The following is a 26,743-nucleotide window of genomic DNA, read 5'->3' on the forward strand; positions in this document are numbered from 1 at the left end:
TAAATATGATAAGCAAATTTCAAATACATTTTAAATGTATAACTAGTTAAATGCAATTTAATATATTTTAAACTTTATTTTAAAAATTGTTCTCCAGGGGAAGCAAGAGGGCTCAGTGGGTTAAAGTGCTTCTCTCCAAGCCTGATAACCTGAATTTCATCTCTGGTATCTACATGGTTTAAGTGAGAACAGATTCCTGCAAGTTGTCCTCTGACGTTCACATGTGTACCATGTGCGTACAAAACATACAAACCACACAATGAATAACAAAAATTTTAAAACTACTTATTATGTTTGTACGTTCTTTTTCCAGATTTAAGGAAATCATTATTGTAGGTCCCTTGACTGCTCTTTAAAAAGTTGAAATGAGTGACTACTTCCTGGACTGCTTCCCCACGCATGACCTTGCTCCTGCGCAGCTGCTGGCTTTGGGGGGGTGCCAGTCTGTCCCGAGCTGCTCCTAGGCTCATCCATAAGTCAGAGCTGCAGAGGCTGTGTTACACAAAACCACGAACACAGCAAGCTGTGGAGTCAGGTATGTGTGCTCGGACCACCAGCTCACTTCTGAGAGGTTTGGGTAGCATGCGTTCTTCTTAGATATTCAATGATTTTTTTTTTGTCTCTCTATACTCCTTTGACTCCCCCCGCCCCCAAAAAAAACACTTTGAAGAAAAGCACCAGAGTGAGTGGGTTTCTAAGAGCAAACTTTCAATTCAAAAAAGAAATTCCTAAAGTGTTCTAAGAGAAAGGGTCTTCAAGGAATGGCGTTTTCCTTACTCCCATTGTGTTGTTCTCAACCCCAGAACACAGTATTTATTTATCAGACATGAGTTCATTTCACATGGTGAACAAAATCATTCTAGGAAAACTACTTAAGCCCGTGGGGAAATACAAGGAAATAAATATTTTAAAAGCATTTTCTCCAGTAGTTCAATTGTGTTAAGTGTGATGATCCTATTAAAGATTGTGCTGGTCACAAACTAACAGTCTGATTTTAATTGTAGTAATAACCCCCACTACATTTTATTCATTGCTTATAATACATAAAAAGAAAAATGTAAGCATTTCTAGTAGTTTTAAATGAACAAGCGGATGGTAAATCTTACATTTTTACATTGCTATATTAGTTTGTAAGAGTTATCTAGAAAATTGTAGTAACTTATACAAATACTCAGAAAAAATATGAAAACATTCACTTTAAACAGTTAGCTTTTTAATAAGAGACATTAACAGCCTGTTACTTAAGAAAAACACCACCAAAGACAGGGACCATTCATAACAATGTAAGGTTTGTCAGTTGCTTAAGACATTTAGGTACCAATGCAAAGGATGAAAATACAGCATACATATACATTATGCCAAGCACGAAGACCACACATTAACGAAAAACGGTTAAAGTACAATCCATTCACATCGGCTTATTACAAAAATGTAGTGATTCAATTAACAAGCACAGGTTATAATTCATTTATTCCTTTTGTTATTACAACACAAGATTTCCCAGAACATGAATAAAAGCTAGGTATATCTTCATACTTTTTTCTAAAATATTCTAATAATGATTTTATATACTCCTTTTATTTTCCTTTAAAATAAAAAGATTTAATGCCATTCAACCATGCATATACATATACAGTCCCTTAATTTTCTAACTGAATGAGCAGGGTCTATAGGAATTAATGTTACTCATGAAAGAATACTAATCTAATCTATTATGAGAGGTATTCTGAAATTTGGCTAATATGTAGCAATACTGAAAGAGGCAAATATATATATATATATACCTGGTTTTGATAACAAAACTTCAGATCCCCTGAGTCCTTTTAATATAAAAGACTAATTGAAAAAAATAAATATTCTTCATATAATAACAGAAATCCAGGCACTCTCATGATATATATTTTACACATGCAAATAAATAGGTTTGTAAAAATTCTGGCATAAACATTTATTGAGACTTTTTTAAAACTTCACTTTCAAATCATCAAAATATATAGTTATTACAGTTCTCCACTAGTGCAAAGACTAAAATTTCTTGATTAGCTGCTTTTGGAATAGGTGTTTAGTAAACAACGAGGATTCCTGCAACCCCCTCTCATGTTCTGTAGTGGCAGGTGCTGTCTGGACCGATTATTTTTATGAGGTTGAAAAGCTGCCTGTACGGAGGACTTAATGGACATCCAGGTTTCTCCCTCAGGATATGAGTGATGTACAAACATGTCCCTGGAATACAGGGTCAGATATATTCCAATACAATACACAGATGTAGGTGGCTTCCATGGTGGACACTTTCAAGAGGTGTCAAATGGAAGGTTATGTGTGGACCTCACTAACACTGACACCAACTGAACACTGTAGTTCTAATATGCTATTTCTGCCCTAACGTCTAGACACACTGTTCTTTGTTCATTAAACAGAGCAGGCACCAGCAAAGCTTTCTAATAAATGGCCTGACAGTAAATACTCCAGGCGCTGCTGTGGCCCATACAGTCCACTCTGCCACTGTGACAGCAAGGGAAAAAAAAACATGTAACTGAGCACCAAGAAAATATACCCAATCAGGCAGTGCACTGACCCCTGATGAAAAATCCCAACCTCAAAATTCTTACAGATGTATTTCAGGGTCCATCACAAGGCAGAGACACAGGAAGAAGTTTAAAACTTGTGCACCATGAGAAAACAGCACCACTGGGCTTGATTTCCCTTTAATTTGAACAAAAATGGCTCAGTTTGTGAGTTTAGTTATAAATAGATTCCTGTCTCAAATCACCTTTTTATCTGAAAGATAATATTCATTTACTCATGATCTAAAAACAAAGGTGATAAAATGCTAATTTTAGTATATTTGTGCATTAATTATACTTCAATCAGATATTTGAAAACTATTAGAGAAAAGAAACCATTAATTAGCACTATCTTTGAGTTCTGTCTATGACTCAAAAAAATGGAAAATTAAAATATTCCTAAACCATAATTAGTCCACACAGTGGAAAAATGAATATTCACAATAAATTACTACATGAGTCATACTTCTCTATGATGTATCTAACAAACCATGAACAATTTAATTTATGTAAGCAAATGCCTTTGTCTTTACTATCTTCACATTTCTAAACCAATTGATTTAACAGCAAGGAAACACATTTTAAAATAATGTTATTTGGCTTGGGATCAGTTATTGGATAGTGACAGACAAAAGCCACATACAGTCATAACTCAAACAAGACACAGCCTTAATCCGCCATTATTACAAGTAAAGGGTTAACATTATGCACAAGTCCAATTAATCACAGGGGAGTTCAGAGATTCAATGAAGGAAAGCATTTCAATTAGTTCCAAATTCACATAGAAAGTAAATACATATAAAACCATTACATACACATATGTAATTACAGTACTTGAATGAATTCCTATTCAAATTGTTGACTTTAATATACATGCCAGGACAGTCAATGGTCCACTGTTAGAAGCAGTAATCAGATTTGAGATAGCATGTGAATTTTCCTACTTACAAAGAGGAAATTCACATAAAAGGAACACGATAATAAGACTACGATTGCTATCGTACCGATTTCCATGGTCCCCGATACCAGGACACATCACCAGGGCAGGCATGTACATGACATTGCATCATGCTTGGTGGCTTGGGAAGTTCACAGTTCTGTTCCTGTGCCATTTGGCCATTGGGAAACTGGCATATGACAAATCTTGATTTTATTCCTCCTCCACATGTTTGTGTGCACTGGAAATAAGAACAGGAACGTTTACACCCAATAAACATCAAAGAGAATATTATATTTCTTCCATCTTCTTCTTCTGAGACAAGGTCTCCTGTAATCCAGGCTGACCTGGGATTCCCTCTGTGACCTTGAACTCCTGACTCTCCTGCCCCCACTTACAGGTGTACAGCACACTCAGTTTATGTGGTCCTGGGGGTCACATTCACAGTTTCATGCACACTGGGTGAGCACTCTGGCAACTAAAGTTTATATTTATTCGTCCAACATTTAAATGTTATCTGCAATGCTAGAGATTAAAGTATATTTTTGAAGGAACTTGATACATTTTAGTTGCCAGCTAAAGTATCCCTTTAAAGAATGATTTTTCAAATTCCTTTTGAAGAGAAATTATATGCTAAAAGTCATTCTAAAAAAGAAAAAAAAACTAATTCCAAAAGTGTTGTGGAATATACTTTTACACTGTGTGAGGATATGTCATTGTGATTGGCTTAATAAAAGGCTAAATGGGTAAGATTTTGGGGGCAGAAAGAATGCTGGGAGGAAGAAGTTGCAGTCACCAGCCATGTACAGAGGAAGCAGGAAAGCAAGCAACATGGGCAGAACAGAGTAAAGGTAATAAAGCCAAGGGTCAGAACACATATTAATAGAAATGGGTTAAGTTATAAGAGCTAGTTAGAAACAAGCCGAAGCTATCAGTCAAGATTTCATAATTTATAAGAAGTCTCTGTGTGGTTATTTGGGAGCTGGCTGACAGGACAGAAAATTATTCCTACAGAAAAGCATTAAACAAGCCTTTTCTTTTTCTTCCCATCTAAAATATGGGGGTGGGGGGCTGTTAATAGTCAGAGTTAACATTTCGATTACCTTTATTACATTGATGGTGCCTAAGAGTGCTTGGGCCTTAAAAAAATGCTTAATAACTCACAACTATTTGGTTTAAAGGAATTAGCCAAATGAATGGCATGCAATAGAATAGAGCATGGCACAAACATCAACTTGGTTTTCTGTTCCTATATCAATCTAACTTCTTGAGAAGTTTAAATGGCTGCATATGCAGTTTTTGAAAGACAGTGGTAGCACACAAACATATTGGCCTGCACATCTGGTTTTGTTGAATAACACAATGCACACTCTCTCGGGAATGTTCTCTGGGAACACCAGAGTGCTTCTTGCAAAAGAAGTTTCAAAAATCTGTTTCCACACAAAATAGTGAGATTAAATGATCCCACAGCAGGAAGCATGTTACTTTTTGTCATTCGGAGATGACATGGGGGGGGGGGGGGACAGGACGATTTACCTCTCCCCAGTCCCCAAAATTCCATTGCGGACAGGGTCCGGAGCCACAGTGGTTTGACTCTGGGGGCTTAGAGGCCACATCGCAGTACGAAGCACTGTGCCCATCTTCATCCTGGCAGACCACAGCCCGGCGCTGGAGACCTCCTGCACAGCTTCGTGAGCACTGACGAGGACAGAACAGAAATACACAGGGCACGCTCACTCCACCCGGTGAGGAAGGTGCGCGACACAAAGCAAGGTCAGAGGTCAAATCGCCCACGTGGAGCCGCAATTTCAGGCAAGAAAATCTGTCAGGACCACTCGACTTTTTACAAAGGGCTTCATTAGAATTTTTTTTTTTGATGAAACCTTGGCATAGTAGGGCATGAGTTTAATCCCAGCACTCAGGCAAAGGCAGAGGCAGGCTAATCTCTGTGAGGTCCAGGCCATCCTGGTCTACAGAGTGAGACCCTGTCTTAAAAAAAGAGAAATAAAAATTGTTGATGAAAAGGTCATTCAAATTTGCATTAAAAACGATCCTTCATTCTCAAAATAGATGTAAGTAAAAAGAAACTGACGTTTTACGGTCTCACTGGGAAGGCATTTTAGAAGAGACACCAGTTGTCAATGGTCCTTCACCCCACTGTCTACCCCTCAGTCTCTTCTGAACCGAGCACTCAGGACCCACACACTCTCAGGTCCCGCACTAGCCTCCTGACTGCTGCCTCAGCAAGGCTCTGTTTCTCCCCAACATTCAGTCTTACCCATTACAGGCTTTGCCCGTTTGTATGATATGGACTCTAATCAAGTGGCTTTCAAGTGGGTTCCTCAGTAATCAGTGTGGTTAGTGATTACCCTGGGGGCTTGTAATCTGCATCAAAATGCTTTCGGCCTTTGAAGAACTGAGCTATTGATCTCCAGATAACATTCACGTTAGAGACATTTGATGTCATTACACACATATCTGGGAAAGGACTGCAATAGGATTCGGTTACAAAATTAGTATAACTCAATAAAGACAGCTTACTGCTCCCCAAGGGCCTGTTCTCCACTGGTTTCCTCTGATTGACAGGTGGACCCCCTGGTTTTGATTCTCTTCTGGTTTATGAATTAACGGGACATTTCTGCCGGGAAACTGGCTTGGCTGCTCAGAGGAGCTGGGGAAGTGGCTGTATGGGGGTGGGCAGGCTGCCAGGCTACATTCTTGTTCAATCACAGGACGAACTTCGGGGTCACAGAAACTCTCATCAACCGGCTGGTGGTAGTTCATGCAGAAAATGCGTCGAGTGGTTTTCCCATGTCCGCAGGAAGCTGAGCACTGATTAGAAAGCCAGCCAGCATTACAATGTAATAACCTGCATTAATATCCAACATTATATTTAAATATTCAGCACCTGCTTTCTCACATGCATGCTTACCGGTGACCAGTTCCCTGCTTGCCACTCTCCACAAGGGCTGAAGCAGAGGGTCACTTCAGCTGGCCGGGGCAAGTGGGCACAATGCGACTCGTCCGCCATTCCATCCTGGGCATCGCGGCAGCTCACGTAACGAGCCTGACTGCCCCTTCCGCAGGACACAGAGCACTTAAAAAAGCCAAGTGATAGCGGGATGGGCTTAGTAACACCCCCACTCTTGTTACCCGGAGCCGCCCTGTCCCACAATACCAAGCTATCAGCGAGAGCATAGAAGAGGAGTAATATCTCCTGGAATAATTTCTGCGTCAGATACACATGAGGCAGTAATATTCTCCACTTTAGACAATAAGTTTTACAAGTCAGATCTAATAATTTGAATGACCATAATATTTAAAACAATATTTAATCACATGTCAAAATCAAAGGTTCTGGAAACATTTTGTGTAAAATCATCATTAGATATTATCAAAAAATAATCTTGAAAGGCTCTGTAATAGAAGGCATCTGATCCCATAATTTAAAACCTGGGATTAAAGCAAGCTGATATGGCTAATGCATTACAGCTTTCAGTTAAAAACCAAAACAGCATGAAAGTGTCTGCAGTTGAAACAGAAGCTGGTAACTGCCTATAACAACATATAACATATAACTGCTCATAGCTGTCTGGACCATAGGTCTTATCTTCATTTTACAGACTAGAAAACCGCACCCTGAAGGGTTACTTCCCCGCACAGAGACACAGGCTCGCTAAAAGGACAGCCATGATTTTATCATTCCACGACCCAAATCTAAGCCCTGTAAGTCTTCCATCCCATCAAACACCCAAGAATGAATGCACACATTAAAGCTGACAAAACTGAGCAACTGCTTTTCCATGGGTGAAGCCTCCACAGCAGAAATACGGGGTCACTTACTGGGGTCCAAGATCCATGGCGCCACTGGGCTGCCTTTCCCAGGGGAATGGCCGGTAAGGAGGATGCCCCAACTTTTGGAACAACCAAGCAAGGTGCAACCATACATTCCTGTTATGGAAAAAACAAACCTTATTGAATGCCATTTATCTCCTTAATCTGGCATATATGAAATTCTGTATGGGGTTTCCTTTTTCAAATTCAGAATGCAACAATTCTGCATGCTGAGCGTAAATGAGAGACCTTGGTTCTCACTGTCTGAGACACACACTGCTCGCAAGAGGAGTACCGGGTAGGACGCGCTAGGACCGGGTAGGAAGGCTGCGTCCCAATGCTTCTGTCGTCATTCTACCTAACCATTGAAGGAACAAAGTCCTTCAACACAGACCTAACGTGGACCGTTCTGAAGGAGGCATGGCTGTACGATGAAAAGAACACTTTTGCAAGTTCATGGGATTCTCACAGACACCATGGTAGAGGGGGAGTGTACACGTTAGAGCAGACAGAGTGGAGCACAGCATGCTAAAGCCGAGGACACGTTCCGTATGCAGAAAGTGTTTGGGGTGTAAAAAATAAATCTATCTGTCTATCATCTATCTATCTATCTATCTATCTATCTATCTATCTATCTATCTATCATCTATCTATCTATCTATCTATCTGTCTGTCTATCATCTATCTATCTATCTATCATCTATCTATCTATATATCTATCATCTATCTATTATCTATCTATCATCTATCTATCTATCTATTATCTATCTATCTATCTATCATCTATCTATCTATCTATCATCTATCTATCTATATATCTATCATCTATCTATTATCTATCTATCATCTATCTATCTATCATTTATCTATCTATCTATCTATCTATCTATCTATCTATCTATCTATCATCTATCTATCATCTATCATCTATCTATCTATCTATCTATCTATCATCTATCTATCATCTATCTATCTATCTATCTATCTATCTATCTATCTATCTATCTATCTATCATCTATCTATCTAATTTGTACTCATCAACAACCCTTCCATTTCATAACTATTTCTGCTCCCAATCCATGAAGAGACCGCCATTACCTGCCTGTCGTTGGGCCGGCTGGCTTCCTGGCATTCTCTATCATCTAGCATGGTGCCAAAAAGCTCGCTGACACACTTGACAGCACGCATTTGGTACCCGTGTCCACAGGAGGCTGTGCACTGAAAGGAGACCACAGGTGCCAAAGACAGTTTCCAAGCGTTACAGAAACGCCCACTTTCTTAGTGAACATAAAAGATATATATAGAACACGTACTTTCAGTAGCTGTTCAGACTAGCACTTGGTATCAGATTTGAGACCTATAATTAGTAAATCAAATTGACATGCCTGTTTATTCAAATCCATTGTACAGGTATTACCTAAACACCGCAGTTAACAAAATGCACTATAATTAGTGTATTTTTAAAGTTGCCACCATAAAAATGTTAAAAGAGACCTGCTATGCTGTTTGTGGAGACAACAGAACTTTGATTACAAAAACCTGTCCGATGTCATATAATAGTTAAGTGAAGTTCCTTATCTATAAGGAAGTATGTGTTAAGGAAATAAGGGGAGCCTTCCATCAGCCTTGGCAGCCTTCTTGGGACTGAACTCCCCACCTTCACTTGCCCTAACAATCATTCACCCCAGGGCCTCCCCGTGAGACTCCCAAACCCAGGAATAGCAATGTTAGCACAGATACAGGATATATTTATACACTTGAAGTTGCTAAAAGCAAGTGTTTTCAGCATTTTTGGTTAAATTACATTCAAAAACAAAGCTGAAATATTAAGCAAGGCCAAACTATCAGCAATGTCAAAATTCTACTGATACTGGACTGCATTTCAGAAAGCATTTTTCAACTATTACTTTACATGTTTGTCTGTATGTGCATGCACAAATACATGCCATTACACACATATGAACATCAGACAGTCGTTTTCCCTTTCCACCTTTATGAGAGTTCTAGGGATCAAATTCAAAATATCAGGCTTTGACAGCAAGGGTCTTTACCCACTAAGCTATCGTTTCAGCTCCTCAGATGTCACCCCACATTTTAAAGAATCTCCTGAGGAGAGGGTGGATTCTTACACAACCTTTCTGCCATTCCCTATACAGACAGGCAAAAGCAGAGAAGGCCCCGTCATATACTCACAGGACCCCAGGGGCCTACATGCCAAGAAGTGCACGCCCGGAGCTCACAGGGTCTCAGGGACTCGGGCTTGGTGCTGGCATTACAGAAGCCATCGCTCAGGGGATCGTCACTCAGCTGACACCAAACCTGCCGCTGCTGCATTCCCTTTCCACACGAGACAGGACACTGGGAAGTTAAAACAGCTGCATCACAAAGAGACACAAAGATCTGGAATGTTTCTCCCCTAGTCCTCAAGAGCCATTCACTGGATAAACCAGTGGCCCTGACATCTGTCACTTAGGCCCCACTGTGTGGTAGTTTGATCGCATTCCAACAATAAAGCTTGCTTTGACTCAGAGGGCAGAGCTAGCCACTAGCTGATCAAAGTTAACCATAGAGGTTTTGGAGGACTGAGGATAGATTGGGAGTAGTAAGATGGGTCATAGAGAGGGCCTAAGCCCTTTTGGATGGAGGTCACTGGTTGCTTTTCCACCAAGTCTCTGATCATTCAGGTTCTTACCCGAATACTTGACTCCCAAGTTTTTACTGATAAAGAATAATAAATAAACGTATCAAGGTCCCATTAAAATACCCATTTGTTCTAGCAACAGAGATCCAAAGCTAACTCTGAAGAAGTGTGCCCCACAATGCTTTGGCACTACTACTTTTTATGAAGTTGGTTAGAGACTAAATATCAGTAAACGTCATTGCTGGCCTGATAATTACAGCAGAAGAACTAGATAGTTTTACTTTTTTTAAAACTGCTTTTATGATAAATACATTTGAATCTTAGAGTCTTGGACTGTGAGTTTCCCTAGCAAGACATTACAGCAGTTTTTCTAAGCCACGTGTTCAGTGTTACCTCACTCCACTCACTAGTAACCCAGCTGGGACAAGGAAACTCATTGCAATTCCCAAGCATCACCCGCGGAAGCACTTGGCATTGTCGGTCATCAAGAGGGTGGCCAAGGCCATTTACACAGTAGGACTCTCGAGTCTTCTCCCCACCTCCGCAACTCCGAGAACACTAATTGAAAACAAAACAAAATCGGTGGCGTTTAGAAACAGAAAAAAAAATCAAAATTTTTAACCAAGATACACTTTTAGAGAAATAGAAACATTTAACTGGTAAAAAGAGAGGCATTCTTATTTTACCTGGGACCATTCTGAATAATGCCACCTCGCTAAAACACAGCTGCCATGGCACGGCTCTCGGGTCGGGGGTTTGAGCTGGTCACCACAGTACTGGTCTTCTACTGGGACGGTCTGTCCCTGATGAACGGAATACTTCATGCAGTGAACGTCGAGGGTCCTGTAGCCTTGGCCACACTGGGATGAGCATTCGCTTTTGCCAGTGATGTACCACCTAGAGAAGATGTTGCTACATTTAGGAGCAGGGCTTATGGATATTGATTTAAAACAGATTCAGGGGCTTGGGCATAATTCAACTTTTAGAACTTTTAAGAGTTTATGGATAATCTACTAGAAATTATTTGATAAATCATTGAATTAGGGATGAAAAGTTCTTGTATTGAGCCTTTTGTTGTATCCTCTGAAGGAGAGCTAGCCCCCTGCTGCCTTAGGGCTGGCTATGAACCTGACCAGGCCGTGAGTGACTTTACCACAGGATGCCAGGAGCCTGGCTTAGCATGCTGAAGTGAGGATGATCTTGAACAGACACTTCCTTTCCTGTTATTATTCAACAAAAGCTAAAGGCTGAATATTAACTGTGAAACTGCTTTCTTTTAACAAAAACTCAGATCTCTCCATCAGCTTTGCAAATTTTAAATTAAAACCACATTGAATCAAATGTCCACGCTGAGTTATCAAACAGTTTGAGTACTACAAGCAGTTACCTTGGTTTCTAATCATTTTCATAACAAGGCAACGCTGTGCACCTGGGAAGCCAAGCAGGAAGGCTGTAAGTTCAGGGATAGCCTGGGCTACGTAGTGAGACAGTATCTCAGAAAGGTTTTTTGGTTTGTTCATTTGCTTGCTTGCTTTGACCGGAGTCTGTTGTTATAATGTGTGATTCAGTGGTATTCCTAGGACCTGGGAGCTGCTGGGTCAATGAAGATTCAAGCTGTATGATAGAAAAAGTGTCAGAGTGTGTGTTTGCGGATCTGTAGCAATTTGTGTTACTCCAGGAGGGTGGCTCAGCCCTAAGGGTTGGGTGTCGGCAGTGGGGTTCTGTGTAGTTTGCTGTCTTCCCAGGACTCAGGAAGCAAATTGAGATGGGTAGTCAGTATTGGCTCAGCCCAGGAATGTTGACCTCAAGGTGTGTTTTCAGATGTAGTCAGCTTATGAAATGCTCTCCTCTCTATACTGATAAACAGAGTGCATGGGAAGATGACAGAACTCAGCGTAGGGTTCATAAGCAGCTTTCTGAAAAACACAAATAGAAAAATAAGAATACCAGGTCCCATGAATTAAAATGTGTTTTATAAAAATAAAAAGGAAGGAAAAGTTCTTAGATTGGAAAATGAGGTTCAGAGATTGGGTTCCAGTGGTTTAAACATGTGGGAGGGGGGGAAGAGAGAGAAAGAGATCTTATTGTCTTCCAAATGAAATCTCAGTTGCTCTAAAACTTCTATGTACTATATATAATATGTATATATATGTATATATATTGTATATATAAACACTATGTGCTGGGTGTCACCCTAACACTTGGCAGCAACTTTGGAAGTGTGTCATAGAACTGCAAGTTTCCCTGAGAGCATCTGGCTTTGATCAAGACTGGCACTCACGGTCGACTTAAGATTCCACGGGATACACTAACTCTCAGTGCAAACCCCAGGCCAAACCTTGTTATATGAATGGGGGGGTTGGAGGCTGGGAATCTTACCACAGCAATTTAGATACAGGCTCTGAAAGCTGGCAACATAGTTTTCTTGCAACATATAGCAAACCTCTGGTTAATTCCTGTATTCTCTATTTAGAAATATTTGTGAACAAACATTTTTCATGAAGTAAGAATAGTAACTCTAGCCAAATTATGCCAATGGGAGTCTAGAGTCTATCACAGAATATGCACACCCCAGTCTAAGGAAGCATGAGGTAGAGACCTCCTTTCCCAAAAGGACCCCACTGTGCTCCGTGCACTGAACTTTTTCATGTGCCTTCACATGACACAACAGTACATTCAAACTCTCAAGCTTCATGTGTGAAGAAGAGATTTGGCTATCTCTGAATATTAAACATCACCACCACCATGTAAGTTTAATAGGAATATGGGGTTTTTGAATCATTGTTTTAGCTTATATCAGTCTGTTAACCTGTTACCCACACACGCCTACACACTCACACACAAACCCTACTTGCTTACACTTCTCCTAGGAATATTAATATTCAATTCAATATTCAATATTAATGTTCAATTCCAATGTACCAGGGAACTCAACCTATATTTTTTTTCATTCTCAAATATTACTTATTGGGTCCTAATTTCAGCGGGTATTACAAAATCATGCTACGTGGACCTAATATTTCAAATCTTGAAACCACGGAGTTCCAGATGGGAATTTTTCTGAATTTACTTTACAGACTAACTTATCCCTATTGTACACAAAATTTGAGGCCTCCCTGTGGGCATTTCACTAATACTATTAATTCAAAAGTCACATGAATTACTGAGCATGAACACGAACTAGTGAGCCTGACATATTCTAAACGACAAGACAGAGGACAGATGTTAACGAACGCTGGCTCCGTGGGAGGCGCTGTGCGGCACACCTTATCTAGCGACGAGTTCATCTTCATTACACACCAGTTCTCTTTACCTGAGCTCACAGTCTGTGTTGCACCTCTCCGTCACAAGCAAGGGCAGCGGTAAGTGGCCACAACTTTGATCAGACACGACTGCACGGTCACTCTTACGTATGCAGACAATTCTCCTCCTATGAAGACCTTAGCCAGAGTGAAATGAAAATTAAAAATTTAAGAGAAATCTATACAAATAGGTGTTCCATAATCATAAAAAAACGAGCCTACATGATTCAGGTAGGAAAGTAGAAATGTTTGATATTATTCCCAGGTCACTAGGAAATCAGTCTTGTCAGGAGTTGGCTTTCTATAAGCTGAATCCTTGATGACTAGGGAGGACTTTTGCTCAGTAGGGAGGCCAAAAGGAAGATGGGCCAGGTAAGGGGGTAACTGCAACAGCAGGGATTGGAAGGCAGGGCTGGGGCCTGCACGGATGGTGCGTTAGTACTAGATCATTGTCCCCACGGGTTGCTTCCCCACATGTACTCCTACAGTGTTCTGACAACCTGCATGTCAGGTGACATGACACTTAGGTGAATTGACTGGAGGGGAGACGGCCTGTGATAGTTCCAACCAGTGCTCATTCCTTCTTTCTCCTCAGGACAGCACTGCCCATGTGGGGCCGACTTTTCAGAGTGGCCTCAGGAATGAAAAAGCTGATTACAAGCAACCCAAAGATTAGTAGTTCTGCAGGCTTTGCGGGACAGGAGAGGCGAGGCCTGGGGATGGGTAAGGGCTATGAAATCCCTCTGTATGACAGTGGAATGTGGAAACACATCACCGTTTATTTGCCAACACTCACAGAATTCACAGCAAGAAGAACGAGCTCTGGTGCACACTGCAGGCATCAGCTGGTCATTGAGGATCATAACTAGCCTGCCAGCTATACACACGTGTCGAAAGATGCAAACACTCATACCAGAGCAGCAGGGAGGAAGAGGGAGGGGGCGGGGTGGGGAGACAGGGATATCCTGTTCATTCTGTACGTCCACTGTTTGCTGGGACTAAAGCTACTCCAAAAGTAAGGTCTGGTGGTGTTTTCCATGGCGTGGATGAAGATCTTAGCTACACAGAGCAAGACATGGCAATGAAGCCCAAAGTTTAGACTGGTCAACAATGTCCTCAGCTCACCCCATGCAGATAGGGCAGCTGTTTCTCTACAGCACAGCCACAGCCAAAGCAACTGGTGCCCGGAGTCAGGTCACCGTGAATCCGCATCCTCTTCAGAGTCCGAGCAGTCCGTGACATGATCAAATTTCTGCTCTGTGAATGCTCAACTTTGAACTCCCAGTTAACTAAACACGAACATGTGTTTATCTCAAATCTCTTCTAGGCCCTTTTTAAAATAACTAGAAATGGTTTTGTAAAAGCATATATATAAAGGAGCAAAAGAAAAGAAAGAAAACAGAAGGGAAGAGGAAATTGTGGAGACGAAAAGCGAATGATAAAAGCCATTATCGGAGCCAAGGAGAAAGAAGTCAACCTTGTGAAATACAAGAGGGGGGGACTCACAAAATTAAGAAAAACTCAAAAGAATTCCCAGAATAAGATTGAAGTGGTACTTAAAGGGGGCATTCACAAAATGAGCCTAAAAGAACACAAATTCATGAGTACAAGATCAAAGAGTAATAATGCAAAAATAAAGAAAAATTAAGAAAATTCTCAAATAAAGTGTACAGCTGTTCTAAAATCCTGAGTAATAATTACTTTCAGAATGCATAAAAACAAGCCACAAGCCACAGGGTTACACAAAGCAGAGAATCAAATCATAGTATTAAAAAAAAAAAAAGAAAGAATAGTTCCCATCTTTCTGCTTATAACCTCTCAGAGCTCTTCTTTCCATGGGGTATCTACTGCAGTCTAGAATCTTTCCGTTCACCTGCTGCTTGGTTTGGACCCACGTCCACAGCCGTACCCCTGTTTACACACCCAGTGCAGGGCGGCTGGTCCCACATTTTCAAACTCCACTTGTCTTCTGCAAAGTTCATCCAAGGCCTCTTGGTCAAAATGACTCCTTGAACTTCCCCAGTGCCCTGGTTAGATTTCTGTCAACTCGACACAAGCTAGAGTCATCTGAGAGAGGGAACCTCAAATGAGAAAATGCCTCCTAAGACTGGCTTCTAGCAAGACTGTGGGACAGGCACTTGATCACAGATTGTATGGGAGGCCCCAGCCCGTGGCAGTGCCTTTCCTACCCGTGTTGCTTTGGGTCAGGGTATTTTGCCGCAGAAGAGAAACCCTAAGACACACAGTTTTGCCAGTGCACTCTCTACTCTAGCATTGACCCCAGTTAATCTGGTGTCTCCTATTACTGTGTCTGTCCCAAGACGCCAGCCCACACAGTGACAGGGTACCACTTCCTGCAGTCATCGTGAGCAGCCCGCTGCCAAGAGAGGGAGGCAAGCTTTTTTTCCCTGGTGAGCACCACTGCTCCTTTGACATCTGTCAGATGAGATGAGAGGATGATTCTCATCAGCCAGGGCCACTTCCTCTGGCCACCCACATTTCTCATCCACACTTTGCTCTGAGCCTCCTCCTCCCTCTAACCCACGGCAACCCTTCATATTCCAGTCGATATTAACTCTACGCCTCGGTGTCCACACTAAAACTCCTACCGCTTTATCTGAGGAATTTCCTTGAATAGCCATGGCACTGCATTTACATGAAGATACTTATGCGGAGGCTATATTGGAGTACAAAATTTGGCTCTTAAAAATAACCTGAGCCGGCTGGGCGGTGGCGGCGCACACCTTTAATCCTAGCACTCGGGAGGCAGAGGCAGGCGGATCTCTGTGAGTTCGAGACCAGCCTGGTCTACAAGAGCTAGTTCAAGGACAGACTCCAAAGGTACAGAGAAACCCTGTCTCCAAAACTCAAAAACAAACAAACAAATAAATAATGACCTGAGCCAAAACAGTGCCTCAATGAATAAAGCCTGCACTAAACATAGTGTTATATCACAAACCACCCACGATTACAGACTACATATGACTCCACTGTTACCATCCTCCCCTCTGCTATCTCTCCTCTTCCTTTGCTCTTTTCCCCTCTGATCTTTCCAGTTTTGCACACCATGGTACAAATGTATCTTCTCATGTCCAAGCAGGGGAAATAAAATGAATGTTTGACATTACAACAGTAAGAGACAGATGGGAGTCTTCAAAACAAACTGTGTGGAGGGGCGACTGGGGGCGGGGGATTGGTACTACCCTGGAAAGCTAGAGGGAGGGGAGAAGACAGACGGTGAAGAACCGTGAAGACGGCAGCGTTGATGGGAGAGTCAAGAGAGAGCAAGATGGAGGGGGGCAGGCAGGGGACTATGCAGGTCTGTACGCTCCATCTATGGAAGGACTCATTAGCCAGCCAGACTTAAGAGGAACCAAACAATACCAGCATGCATCAGTTTGGGTCTCTTATTTAAGGCCAGGGTACCTTGGCACATTTTGGGACAGTCTTGCCACGGCCCATATGGATCCCAGGAGAACAGATCACTCCTCTCCTCAATGGGGATGTTGAAGGAATAGCGCACGTCAGGGTTGTATAAGTTACCTACACAGAGCACCTCAATAAAATACAGAGGAACAGACAATTACTTTATAAAAGACATACTCTTAAGACATTGCTTTTACAGCTAACTATGTTAATCACTTAACTAGTATTCTAATAAGATCACGACCAAGTCTCGCCGCTGCCTGCAGGCCGTTACCTGCAGAACGAGCTCCGCTTCCAGCCGGTCAGTGCTATTAATTCTTTCGATCGAGTTGTTTGATCCACTGTATTCGAAGATAGCTCCCTGGATGTTGATTTCTCTCTTTGCCATACTTACAACAAAATTTCCATTCAGAAGGAAGTTCCCATGTGTGTCAGATAACGCTGTAAAACAATATAACGCAGCTCGTGAAATGGTAGATCCGGCTAACAGGATGGAGTTAACGTTCCTCACTTTTAAACTCAACTTCTTTACCCGAATCTAAAGAAAGTAAATATAAATTGACGCTAAGGAAATAAACTATTTTACTGCACCATAGTCTCTAACCTGAGAATAAGAAACTTCAACAAAGCAGCCAAATGTATTCAGACAGATTTGCTCTACCCTGTTGTATTCCAGAACCTCCTCAGAGGCACGAAACAGGAAGGATACAGGCCAGGAGAAGCGGGAGGAACCAGAGCACCCACCAATCAGTCATTAGAGAACATAGGACAGCCCATCTGCATGCTATTTATGCTCGAGCATTCAGCCAGGGCCATCTGTGTGACCACTGAGTTGAGATCAGAACAGTACCTTAAAACACTAGTGGTGTTCACCATCCCTCACAGAAATGCCCACAGTTGTTCACAAAGAGACTCTCGACCACCACTGATACATGTGACTGCTTTCAAAATAACATCCCTACCTTCCTTTAGGTTCACACCCCTCTCCATTCTCTTTCCTATCGGAATTGATGCAAGCCTGGTTATCGTTAATACTATCAACATGATCATATCTAGAATCACCTAGAAGGCCAGCTTCCCGAGAGGGACAATCTGGATTAGGTAAGCCACTAGCCAGGTCTGTGAAAGATCATCTTGATTAGGCTTACTGAGGTTAGAATTCCCTGACACTGAGCAGTGCCAGTCCCTGGCCTTAGATCCGATCTATCTGATCTGCACAAGAAGGAGAATGCTAGCTCTGAGCACAAGCAGCCGTCATTCTCTGCCCCTGACTGTGGCTGGAAGGTCACCAGCTGCCTTGAGCTCTGTTGTTAGGACCTTCTCTCCATGATGGAAGATACCCTTGAAATGTAAGCCCAAACTAATATGTTTCTCTTTCATTTCTTCTGTCCAGATATTCTTATCACAGCAACAAAGTAACTAAGACACTTGTCATAAACGTACACGTGTATATATCCACATATATACTATAAACATATACAGATACGAAACAGAACTAGAACATATTATTATATATTATTACAGATGATAATATATTATTATATTATACTAGAATATATTATTATATTGAATATATTAGCCTGGTCTTGTTTCATATCTGTGTATGTAAATAGATTATAAATGAATATACATGGAGTTACAAGAAATCCTTAGCAGTGCAGTAGAGGAACTCCCATTGATCACCATGTGGTCTCACACAAGCCTCTGCATCAGTCTCTTCAACTATGCATTAGGCAATTAGCCACAATCAGATCGGGAAAGTATTTGTAGAAGTACATAAATCATACAAGGTTAGCCTATTTAGGCTTAATTCTCAGCACCCTAGAACACTCTGTATTTTATAATAATAAACCCCACATTAACCAAGTGTGTCTCTCTTGAATATTTTTACTTGAGTTAAAATTTCCATGAGACCTGAAAAGGAATCTTGAAGAAAATAAGGAGTTGGCATCCGGGCCTCACCCAAAGCACACAGGTTACTGATGCCGACAGCCGAAGCAACTGTGCAGATGACACTAAAGAACAAACCAAGCTTTACACTTATGCCGTGGAAGAGAAACTCCTCCATGTAAGGAGATGAGCTTTCTAATGTACACAATGTCCATGTGCCTATTGAAGGGACTTTTGGTGACATGAAACTCTCAAACAATAAATTCTTCTTAAAAAATCTTCCAGTGACTCATTTGTTTATTTTCCTCATTGTAAGTTAGACTCAAGTGTCCACGTTACTGTGTGCACAGCCCTTTCTTTGCTAGAACATTTCTGGCTTGTAAACTTGGGGAGAACCCATGGATTATTCCCAGGAAGATATGGCCAGATTGATTATTTATCTACATTTTAGCAGCACACATCTCTGGCTACAAACCGAGGCAATATGTTTAAGTAGGAGAAAAATAATACCAATGAAATACAACAGGACAGAAAAGCAAGACCTTTGCATTCAGTTCTCTTTGGGAAATGTTTTGCATTCATGGCAATCAAAGTAACACCGCATGAAATCACGCACTCTTAAGTGAAGAGTTCAACGGAATTTAGCATATACACTTGTGTGGACAAGTCCAGCTGCTCGTTATTGTAAAAGTCTAAATTTTTACACCAAAGAAATCCTGAACCTATTGAAGAGCTATCCTCTGTATATTTGATTCAATAATGCCATATATACTTTCTGAAATTAACTGTTCATAACAAAGTCATATGGCTAGTTGTATATATTAGTTACATGGGGCAATATTTAAATCAAATTAATTTGAAGCAGAAAAATTGCCTTATCAGCTACACATCACCAATTTGAGGAATTAGAAAATTCAGGAATTGGCTCATTGTGGGGAGAAAATCTTTGTAAATACCTTCTCCATATTTCACATATTTCTATCTAAGCAGAATTCTCCAAATCTGAAAGGTATTTTTTAAAGATAACAAAAATGTATCTATACTCAAGAAATACACAATGACTGCATTCAGTGACATCTCAAAATATGAAGCTAGTTATTTATAGAACTTGAAATAAACCTGTATTCAAGTACTTTTGCCACGTGTTAAAAAAACTCTTACGGAAAGCCAGAGTGCTACGGTGAGCATCAGAAAGACGAGAATTTTACTCTGAATACGCATACAAGTGTAACTGAATACCAACTTTAGTGACCTAAAATACTATAATGGAAAACAAAAACTAATTTTTCCATTATTTCCTTTTTTCCTTCTAATAGGGTTTATTTTGTGTAGCTTAAGAAGAACATACGTCTAAAGGTGTAGAAAGAGCTCCATCAACCACAGACCGCTGAGAGATTACACACAAACCACACACCAGCTGCTGCTTACTACATGTTTACCAAGGTAGTTGTCATCTTCAGGTCTTCCCGAATAGCTGTGCTGAAGGATCTCAATGTTTGTTGCCCCTGCAGGAATCTTTACGACAACATTGTATCCTGCAATAGAATTTCGGACATGTAAATTTTATAAACAGAGACATTTCACCAATTATTACCACAAAGTGCCTGCAAGGCTGGAATGGCACAGTCACACTTATCATTTCTTCCTAGGGTTTAAAATGTGATAAAATGGTTTGTTATTTTCCATCTGAACCCACACTTAACATACTATGCAAGACCGAGATGAAGGCAACCTCCCAAATACACCGACCTCGAGATTCAGAATCTTAGGATTATATTTTTATTATTATGTATGTTTGTATCTGTATGAGTGGGGTGAGGGTGTCTGCAGAGACCAGAAGAGGGTTTTAAATATCTGGAGCTGGAGCTAAGGCAGTCGGGAGCCACCTCATATGGGTGCTAGGAACTGAACTCGGATCTCCTACAAGAGTAGCAAGGGGTTTCTGAGGCATCTCTTCAGCTCCAACCTCGAGATTCTTTTTTTTTTTTTTTTTTTTTTTTTTTTTTTTTTTTTGTTTTGTTTTGTTTTTTTTCGAGACAGGGTTTCTCTGTAGCTTTGGAGCCTGTCCTGGAACTAGCTCTTGTAGACCAGGCTGGTCTCGAACTCACAGAGATCCGCCTGCCTCTGCCTCCCGAGTGCTGGGATTAAAGGCGTGCGCCACCGCCGCCCGGCCAACCTCGAGATTCTTAAAGTCCAACAGTTCCTAATTCCTTTTACTACTTCTGAAATTCTGAGTATAGAAAATGTTTCCCTTGAGCCCACACATTTTAGTCCAGGATTTCAAATGCTATTCACAAATCTAGGGCTATCAATATAATTGGTCACTGACATGATGTTTAGGAAGACTGAGTGGCAACAAATTTTGAATTGGGAAACAGTAATGGAAAATTTATTTTTTATTAAGCTTTTAGTTTGTACCTCAACCAAGACTCTCCATATTTACACCCCAATTTTACATTAGTTTTTAAAGTCTACCAATATCTGTTACAAGAAAAGTAAAGTTTATTGAAGCAGAATGAAAGCAATAACTGTAGTTTATTGCATCAAATTCCACAATATTGGCACTGTTTGAAGAAGAAATGCAGTATAAAATGCACATTAAATAAAAAGAAAAAAAGTTTTCCTGACATTATTCCTAAAAATACTCTCAGAGCTAGCTAGCTAGATCCCTTGGGGAAAGCACAGGACTTAACATGCTGTAAAGATGCTACCTCAGGATTTTCCTTGTCCCTTTTTTTAAAAAAAATAATTCCCTCAGTTTAGTACATGAATAAGAGCTGTAATTTTTATGCATTAAATTTGAAAATACTGTCTCAGGATTACATAAAGATGATGGTGCCAGAACGCCTGTAGGCTTTTGGAGCAACCTAACTTAGTTTTTTAAGGTGTCTTAAGTTAAGCATAAAGGTGACAGTTTGACTACTTTTTGTATACTCTATTTTATAATCTCCAAGATTAATTTTAATCCAGACAGCTCTCACCATAAAACAGCCTCATCGACTTCTTCCCTGAATCTCCAGTACCTTGATGAAAGCAAGCCCATTGTACCAAAAAGATGCCAGAATGAAGGTAGCCACCAGGGGGCAGATATGGTAAATATTTTCCCTACCCTGCAAATGGTTTCCCATGGGTATGGGAACCAGGAACACAGTTTTCTCCAGGTTAGGTTTTCAGTTCTAACTTGATACATGTGGTTTTGTATTGTGAAATACTTTTTAGTCACTGTGGTCAATCACAAGCCTGTGTCATGGTTATCCAAGGGAATCCAAGAATGTAACTCACACGAAATCATCAGCAACAAAGAAAAAAAGAGCATGTTGGGAACACACAAGACCATCTCCAGTACATTGAAATATGAAATGCTCTATGCTTCTCAGATAGATAAAAATTTAAAAATATAGTCTTGAGTTAAATACCCTTTCATCAGAATAGTGACCAGCAGCATCTTAAGATCAACCATATGAACATAATTTAATGCTGAAAAATAACACTGTAGGAATTAAGTTTTTACTGTACAAGGGAAGTTTTAAAGTCTGCTCTTAACAACATTAAAAGAGGGAGTGTTTCCCGGGGAAAGTTTAGAACTGAAAATGTCGGAGGTGGCCTTAAAACAACTTCAAATAAAATGGAAATCATCGCCAAGTTCCCATTGGAACTGTATCGCACATGCTGCTTGGGAAATCAGTGAGGTGGCAATTATGAGCCAACATTTAGGCTAAAAATTTCACCATTTGCTTTCAGTCAACATTTTCAATACAGCAGTAAAAACAAACACAACACATAGACCAGCGTCTCCTTGCAGAGAGAGGGGAGAAGGGAGGGAGAGAAGAAAAGAGGAAGGGAAGGAAGGAGGGAGAGAGGGAAGAGAGAGAGAGGAAGGAAGGAAGGAAGGAAGGAAGGAAGGAAGGAAGGAAGAAAGGAAGAAAAAGTTGCAAGTATTAAAATCATTAAAAGCAAGTTTCCCAGAAAAGTCATATACACACACACACACACACACACACACACATTTTAACTTAAAGGAACATCATGAAAAGGTTTCCAAAATTTGGAGAATATTCACACAATATGGTCAAATACTACTGGATTTACTGTTTGATTTTCATTAATGCATCCAATTGTTTTATTAAAACTTAGATTCAGGGTTAGGGATGGTCTCAGTTGGTAATGAACTGGCTGAACATGCAAGAAGTCTTAAGTTTGGTCCCAGCCCAGCATGAGCTGGGTGTGGTGCATGCCTGCAGTCTCAGCACCTGAGAAGTCAAGGGCGGGAGGTCATAAGTTCCACACCTGTCTGGGATACCCTGGACCTCATTTCAAAAACAGAGACAACAAAACATAGAATCAGGTTCATCTTGGCGAAGTGAATTAATAATTCAAATAACATACCCGACTCAAGACTTATTCTTTACATTTGGAGACTCTCACTGACAATCATTCTGGACTGAGGACTCGGACTACACAGGAACATAACAAAGCATTTCTGCTGTACAACAGAGACTGCACACTAGAGCGCTAACTCCGATAATAGGGGAAACTGGAGGCAAGTACACACAGCTTACCATAATGGGCACTGTTGAAGACGCCTGCCAGAGTCTGGCACGAAGAGTTATCTCCACCACACACTCCACACTTGTCTCTCTTGGCCTTGGAGTTTAACACATGGTCACAGCCAGCTTGCTTCAAAACACAATCATCATGATGCATAGCGTCAAAGTGACTACTTATGTGTACAGCGCTTTCAAGTATACAGGGTTCTCATCAAAAGATGATTTCAGTTAGCAGGGCTTTGCTGCAAGAGGAGTCTCTCTGAGCATCTACCAAGCCAGGTGGGCAGTGACATGTGAACTGTGTTCACAGGGTCTAGGAAGCAGTATGTTTAAAGGATTTACAGAAGTTTTTGAATTAATATTTTCAGGCAATAACTTGAATTCTACACTGAAACAGACAAAGATTTGTATATTCCAAAATCATTTGAAAACCATAATTTAGGGCTAGAGAGATGATTCATCAGGCAAGAGCACTGGCTGCTCTTCCAGAGGACCTGGGTTTGATTCCTAGCACCCACAACCATTTATAACTCTAGTTCCAGGGGATCTGACACCCTCTTCTGACTTCCACAGAGAACTAATACATGTGGCATACATACATACATACAAGCAAGTAAGCCATCAATACACAAAATAACTTATTTTTTTTTTTTTTGGTTTTTCGAGACAGGGTTTTTCTGTAGCTTTGGAGCCTGTCCTGGAACTAGCTCTTGTAGACCAGGCTGGTCTCGAACTCACAGAGATCCGCCTGCCTCTGCCTCCCGAGTGCTGGGATTAAAGGCGTGCGCCACCACCGCCCGGCCAAAATAACTTTTTTAAAAAAAGAAAACCTTTAAAGAGAGATAACTCAAAAAGACTCATTGGGATAAGAAACACATTAGAATAGTCAAAAAAGGTGTTGTTTGTATGTCTTCTAAAAAATATCGTGGCCGTAGAACACTGGAAATAGAGCATGTTCCAAATAAACATTTGAATGAATCTCCTCCAGTTTAATCATCAGCATAATGTCTACTAAAGGACTGTCCTAGACATTTCAGAGAAAAGTGCAGTCCCTTTTCCCACAGGCGTCCTCTGCACGTGACATGGCCTTTAGCTTTATGGACCAGACCTCTAAGCTGAGTAACCCAAAGAGAAAGGTTCACAGGCCACCTGGACTGGGTTCAACACTAGCTTATTTATGTAGTGGGATGGTGGGACAGGGTGTGTGTAGCAGAGCATGGCCGGGGTGGGGGCTGCTTCTCTCCCTCCATCACGTGGACTCCAGGAACAGAACTCCAGTTCTTAGGCTTAGCAGTAAATGTCCTACCCTTGGAGCCATCCCATCCCCCACCATATGTATGTTTTTGATACAAGAAGCAAATACTTCCATGATGAAGATTTACCCACGTATTTTATGAAGGGCAGATGCATCTAGACATCCAGATCACCATTGTCATATTTTGCTTCATTTCACTTGGCTGTGTTGCTTGTTTCAATGTGGCATATGGTTTGGGGGCCACAGAGTAATCTTTTTGTACTGTTTAATCTATTTCTAAAATGTAAGCTAAGTGTCTTTGAACGTCTCCTAAGGCCTTTGGGTGCAGACTATTATCACCTAGGCAACAAATGCGTGGCTGCAGGGAGATGGAATCAGACATTTTAAGCTTCCCTTCAATCAAAGAAATGGCCTCACAGCAACGCACTTGCTGTCTGGACAGCATTCGCTGTTTTAATGCTCAGACTCCACCTGCCTTCTCCAGATCACCACGCATCTGAAACATATGTGTATTCATGCATGCCTCTTTCATTTATTGAGAAGCCTGCTAGTGGTCCTGCCTCCCATCTTCTAACCAAGGTCATTCTAAAAAAAGACCATAAAGTGCAAAGCAAATCTCATCGCTTCTTCCACTTCAAAATAATATCTGAATCTCTAAGAAGTTCGGATGAAAATTACACATCAAATACCTTCCTGTTCCCAGTTCCAACCTGAGCACTTACTTCCTTACATCTCTAAAATCTTATCTCTCATATCTGTTCATATCAGTTACTCAACACTGCTATTACATTCCTAAAATCATATCTCTAATATCATTCATATCGAGTGTTCAATACTGCTGTAAAATCTTATCTCTAATATCTGTTCATATCAATTACTCAACACTGCTGTTACATTCCTAAAATCTTATCTCTCATATCTGTTCATATCAAGTACTCAACACTGCTATTACATTCCTAAAATCATATCTCTAATATCGTTCATAGAGAGTGTTCAATACTGCTGTAAAATCTTATCTCTCATATCTGTTCATATCAAGTGCTCAACACTGCTGTTTGAACAGGAGAAATCAGAGTCACAAGACTAGAGAAAGGGAGGAGATGTTGGTTACCCGTCACCGTAGGAGGTCACATCTGAAGTAGTAAAGGCACTTTCCTACCCTGGAGTCCATTTTCTCCTACCTTTTAAAGGTGACCCCATCTTCATGCCGACTCTAAATACAACTGGCCAAACAAAATCAGCCACCTTATGCATTTTAGGCTGCTTTTGTTTTATTTTTAAGGCAGGATCCAGCTATCTAGACGAGGCTGGCCCACCTTGGTCTCCTGTACAGGTGTGTATCACGACAATACAAAGTTAACCACAGTCCTAGAGATAGCATGATCTACTACTTTAATGGTATCCATAAAAACAACTCTGAAGGAACAGAGACAACGTTGGTTACAGAACTAGAAGAAACACATTGTTCGCCAATAGAAACACGAAGCTTACTTACCCTACAAAGGCCCTGGACACAGATGTCATTAGTCTCGGTCCCACAGGGTGTACCATCAGCCACTCGGTCCTTCAGCTGGTAGAAGCTGGTAGTCCCAGCAACCCGGCAATAGAGTTTACAGCGATCTTTTATGGCGACTGCAGAAAGAAGAATCCCATTTCGGATGCAGAACAATGAGGCTCGGCGTTTCTACATGGCAAACCGGTTTCCTATGGAAGCAATCGCGCTACTTACCCCCGCTGTACTTGGGGAGCCACCTCACATTAGCGGGGAGGCCGTGGATGTTGACATGTTTACCATCAAAGTCGGAGCACTGCTTTTCGCGGAAGTCTTGCTTGCCTTTTGGACATGAATCAGTGTTACATGATCGAAATTTCATCCTGCGGCCCACACAGTACCTTCCTCCGTTTCTTGGCCTAGTCAAATTCATTACATTTTAAAGCGCATCAGTAACACATCGCCGTGGTCATCTATTTCTACAACCGCCCATTTGCCTCCAGGACCAGAAAGGCCGCTGACGCTCTTTTAACATTATAGGTTGAAGAAGAAATACACAAAAGGGTTTTAAGTGATTTCCTGGAAAACGGGTCATAAAAATAGCAACCCCCTCTCAAGTAGACCTGAGACCTGGACACCAGAAAGGAGTCTCAGTTCTGACAGGATTAATAAGGACTGATGGTGGGTCTTTGTTTTCATATTAAAAAATGTTGTCTAGTGAGGCACAGACAACAAAGAAACTTAGGTGACAAAGGAGACATAACCATTGTTGTCATACTTGAGTGGTGTGTGTGTGTGTGTGTGTGTATACACATGTATGTATGTATGTATGTATGTATATGCTTGTCACTGCA

General features: G+C 41.0%; 1 protein-coding gene across 1 annotated transcript in view; it reads right to left on the bottom strand.

The window, feature by feature from the left end:
• Positions 1-26,743, bottom strand: part of Adamts20 (ADAM metallopeptidase with thrombospondin type 1 motif 20) — a 121,122-nt gene that overhangs the window by 38,864 nt on the left and 55,515 nt on the right. Inside the window, exons 14-29 of the mRNA XM_038342994.1 lie at positions 26,127-26,308; positions 25,893-26,029; positions 23,155-23,272; positions 20,035-20,130; positions 16,980-17,146; positions 16,706-16,835; positions 13,291-13,417; positions 10,664-10,874; positions 10,371-10,535; positions 9,530-9,694; positions 8,435-8,554; positions 7,345-7,452; positions 6,434-6,598; positions 6,043-6,333; positions 5,038-5,199; positions 3,569-3,742 (exon numbers count right to left, since the gene is read on the bottom strand). Of these exons, the coding sequence (XP_038198922.1) occupies positions 3,569-3,742; positions 5,038-5,199; positions 6,043-6,333; positions 6,434-6,598; positions 7,345-7,452; positions 8,435-8,554; positions 9,530-9,694; positions 10,371-10,535; positions 10,664-10,874; positions 13,291-13,417; positions 16,706-16,835; positions 16,980-17,146; positions 20,035-20,130; positions 23,155-23,272; positions 25,893-26,029; positions 26,127-26,308 (2,518 nt within the window). The remainder of the gene's footprint in view (positions 1-3,568; positions 3,743-5,037; positions 5,200-6,042; positions 6,334-6,433; positions 6,599-7,344; positions 7,453-8,434; positions 8,555-9,529; positions 9,695-10,370; positions 10,536-10,663; positions 10,875-13,290; positions 13,418-16,705; positions 16,836-16,979; positions 17,147-20,034; positions 20,131-23,154; positions 23,273-25,892; positions 26,030-26,126; positions 26,309-26,743) is intronic.

This window comes from Arvicola amphibius, chromosome 9, assembly GCF_903992535.2.
Source record: "Arvicola amphibius chromosome 9, mArvAmp1.2, whole genome shotgun sequence".
In the NCBI taxonomy this organism is placed as follows: Eukaryota; Metazoa; Chordata; class Mammalia; order Rodentia; family Cricetidae; genus Arvicola; species Arvicola amphibius.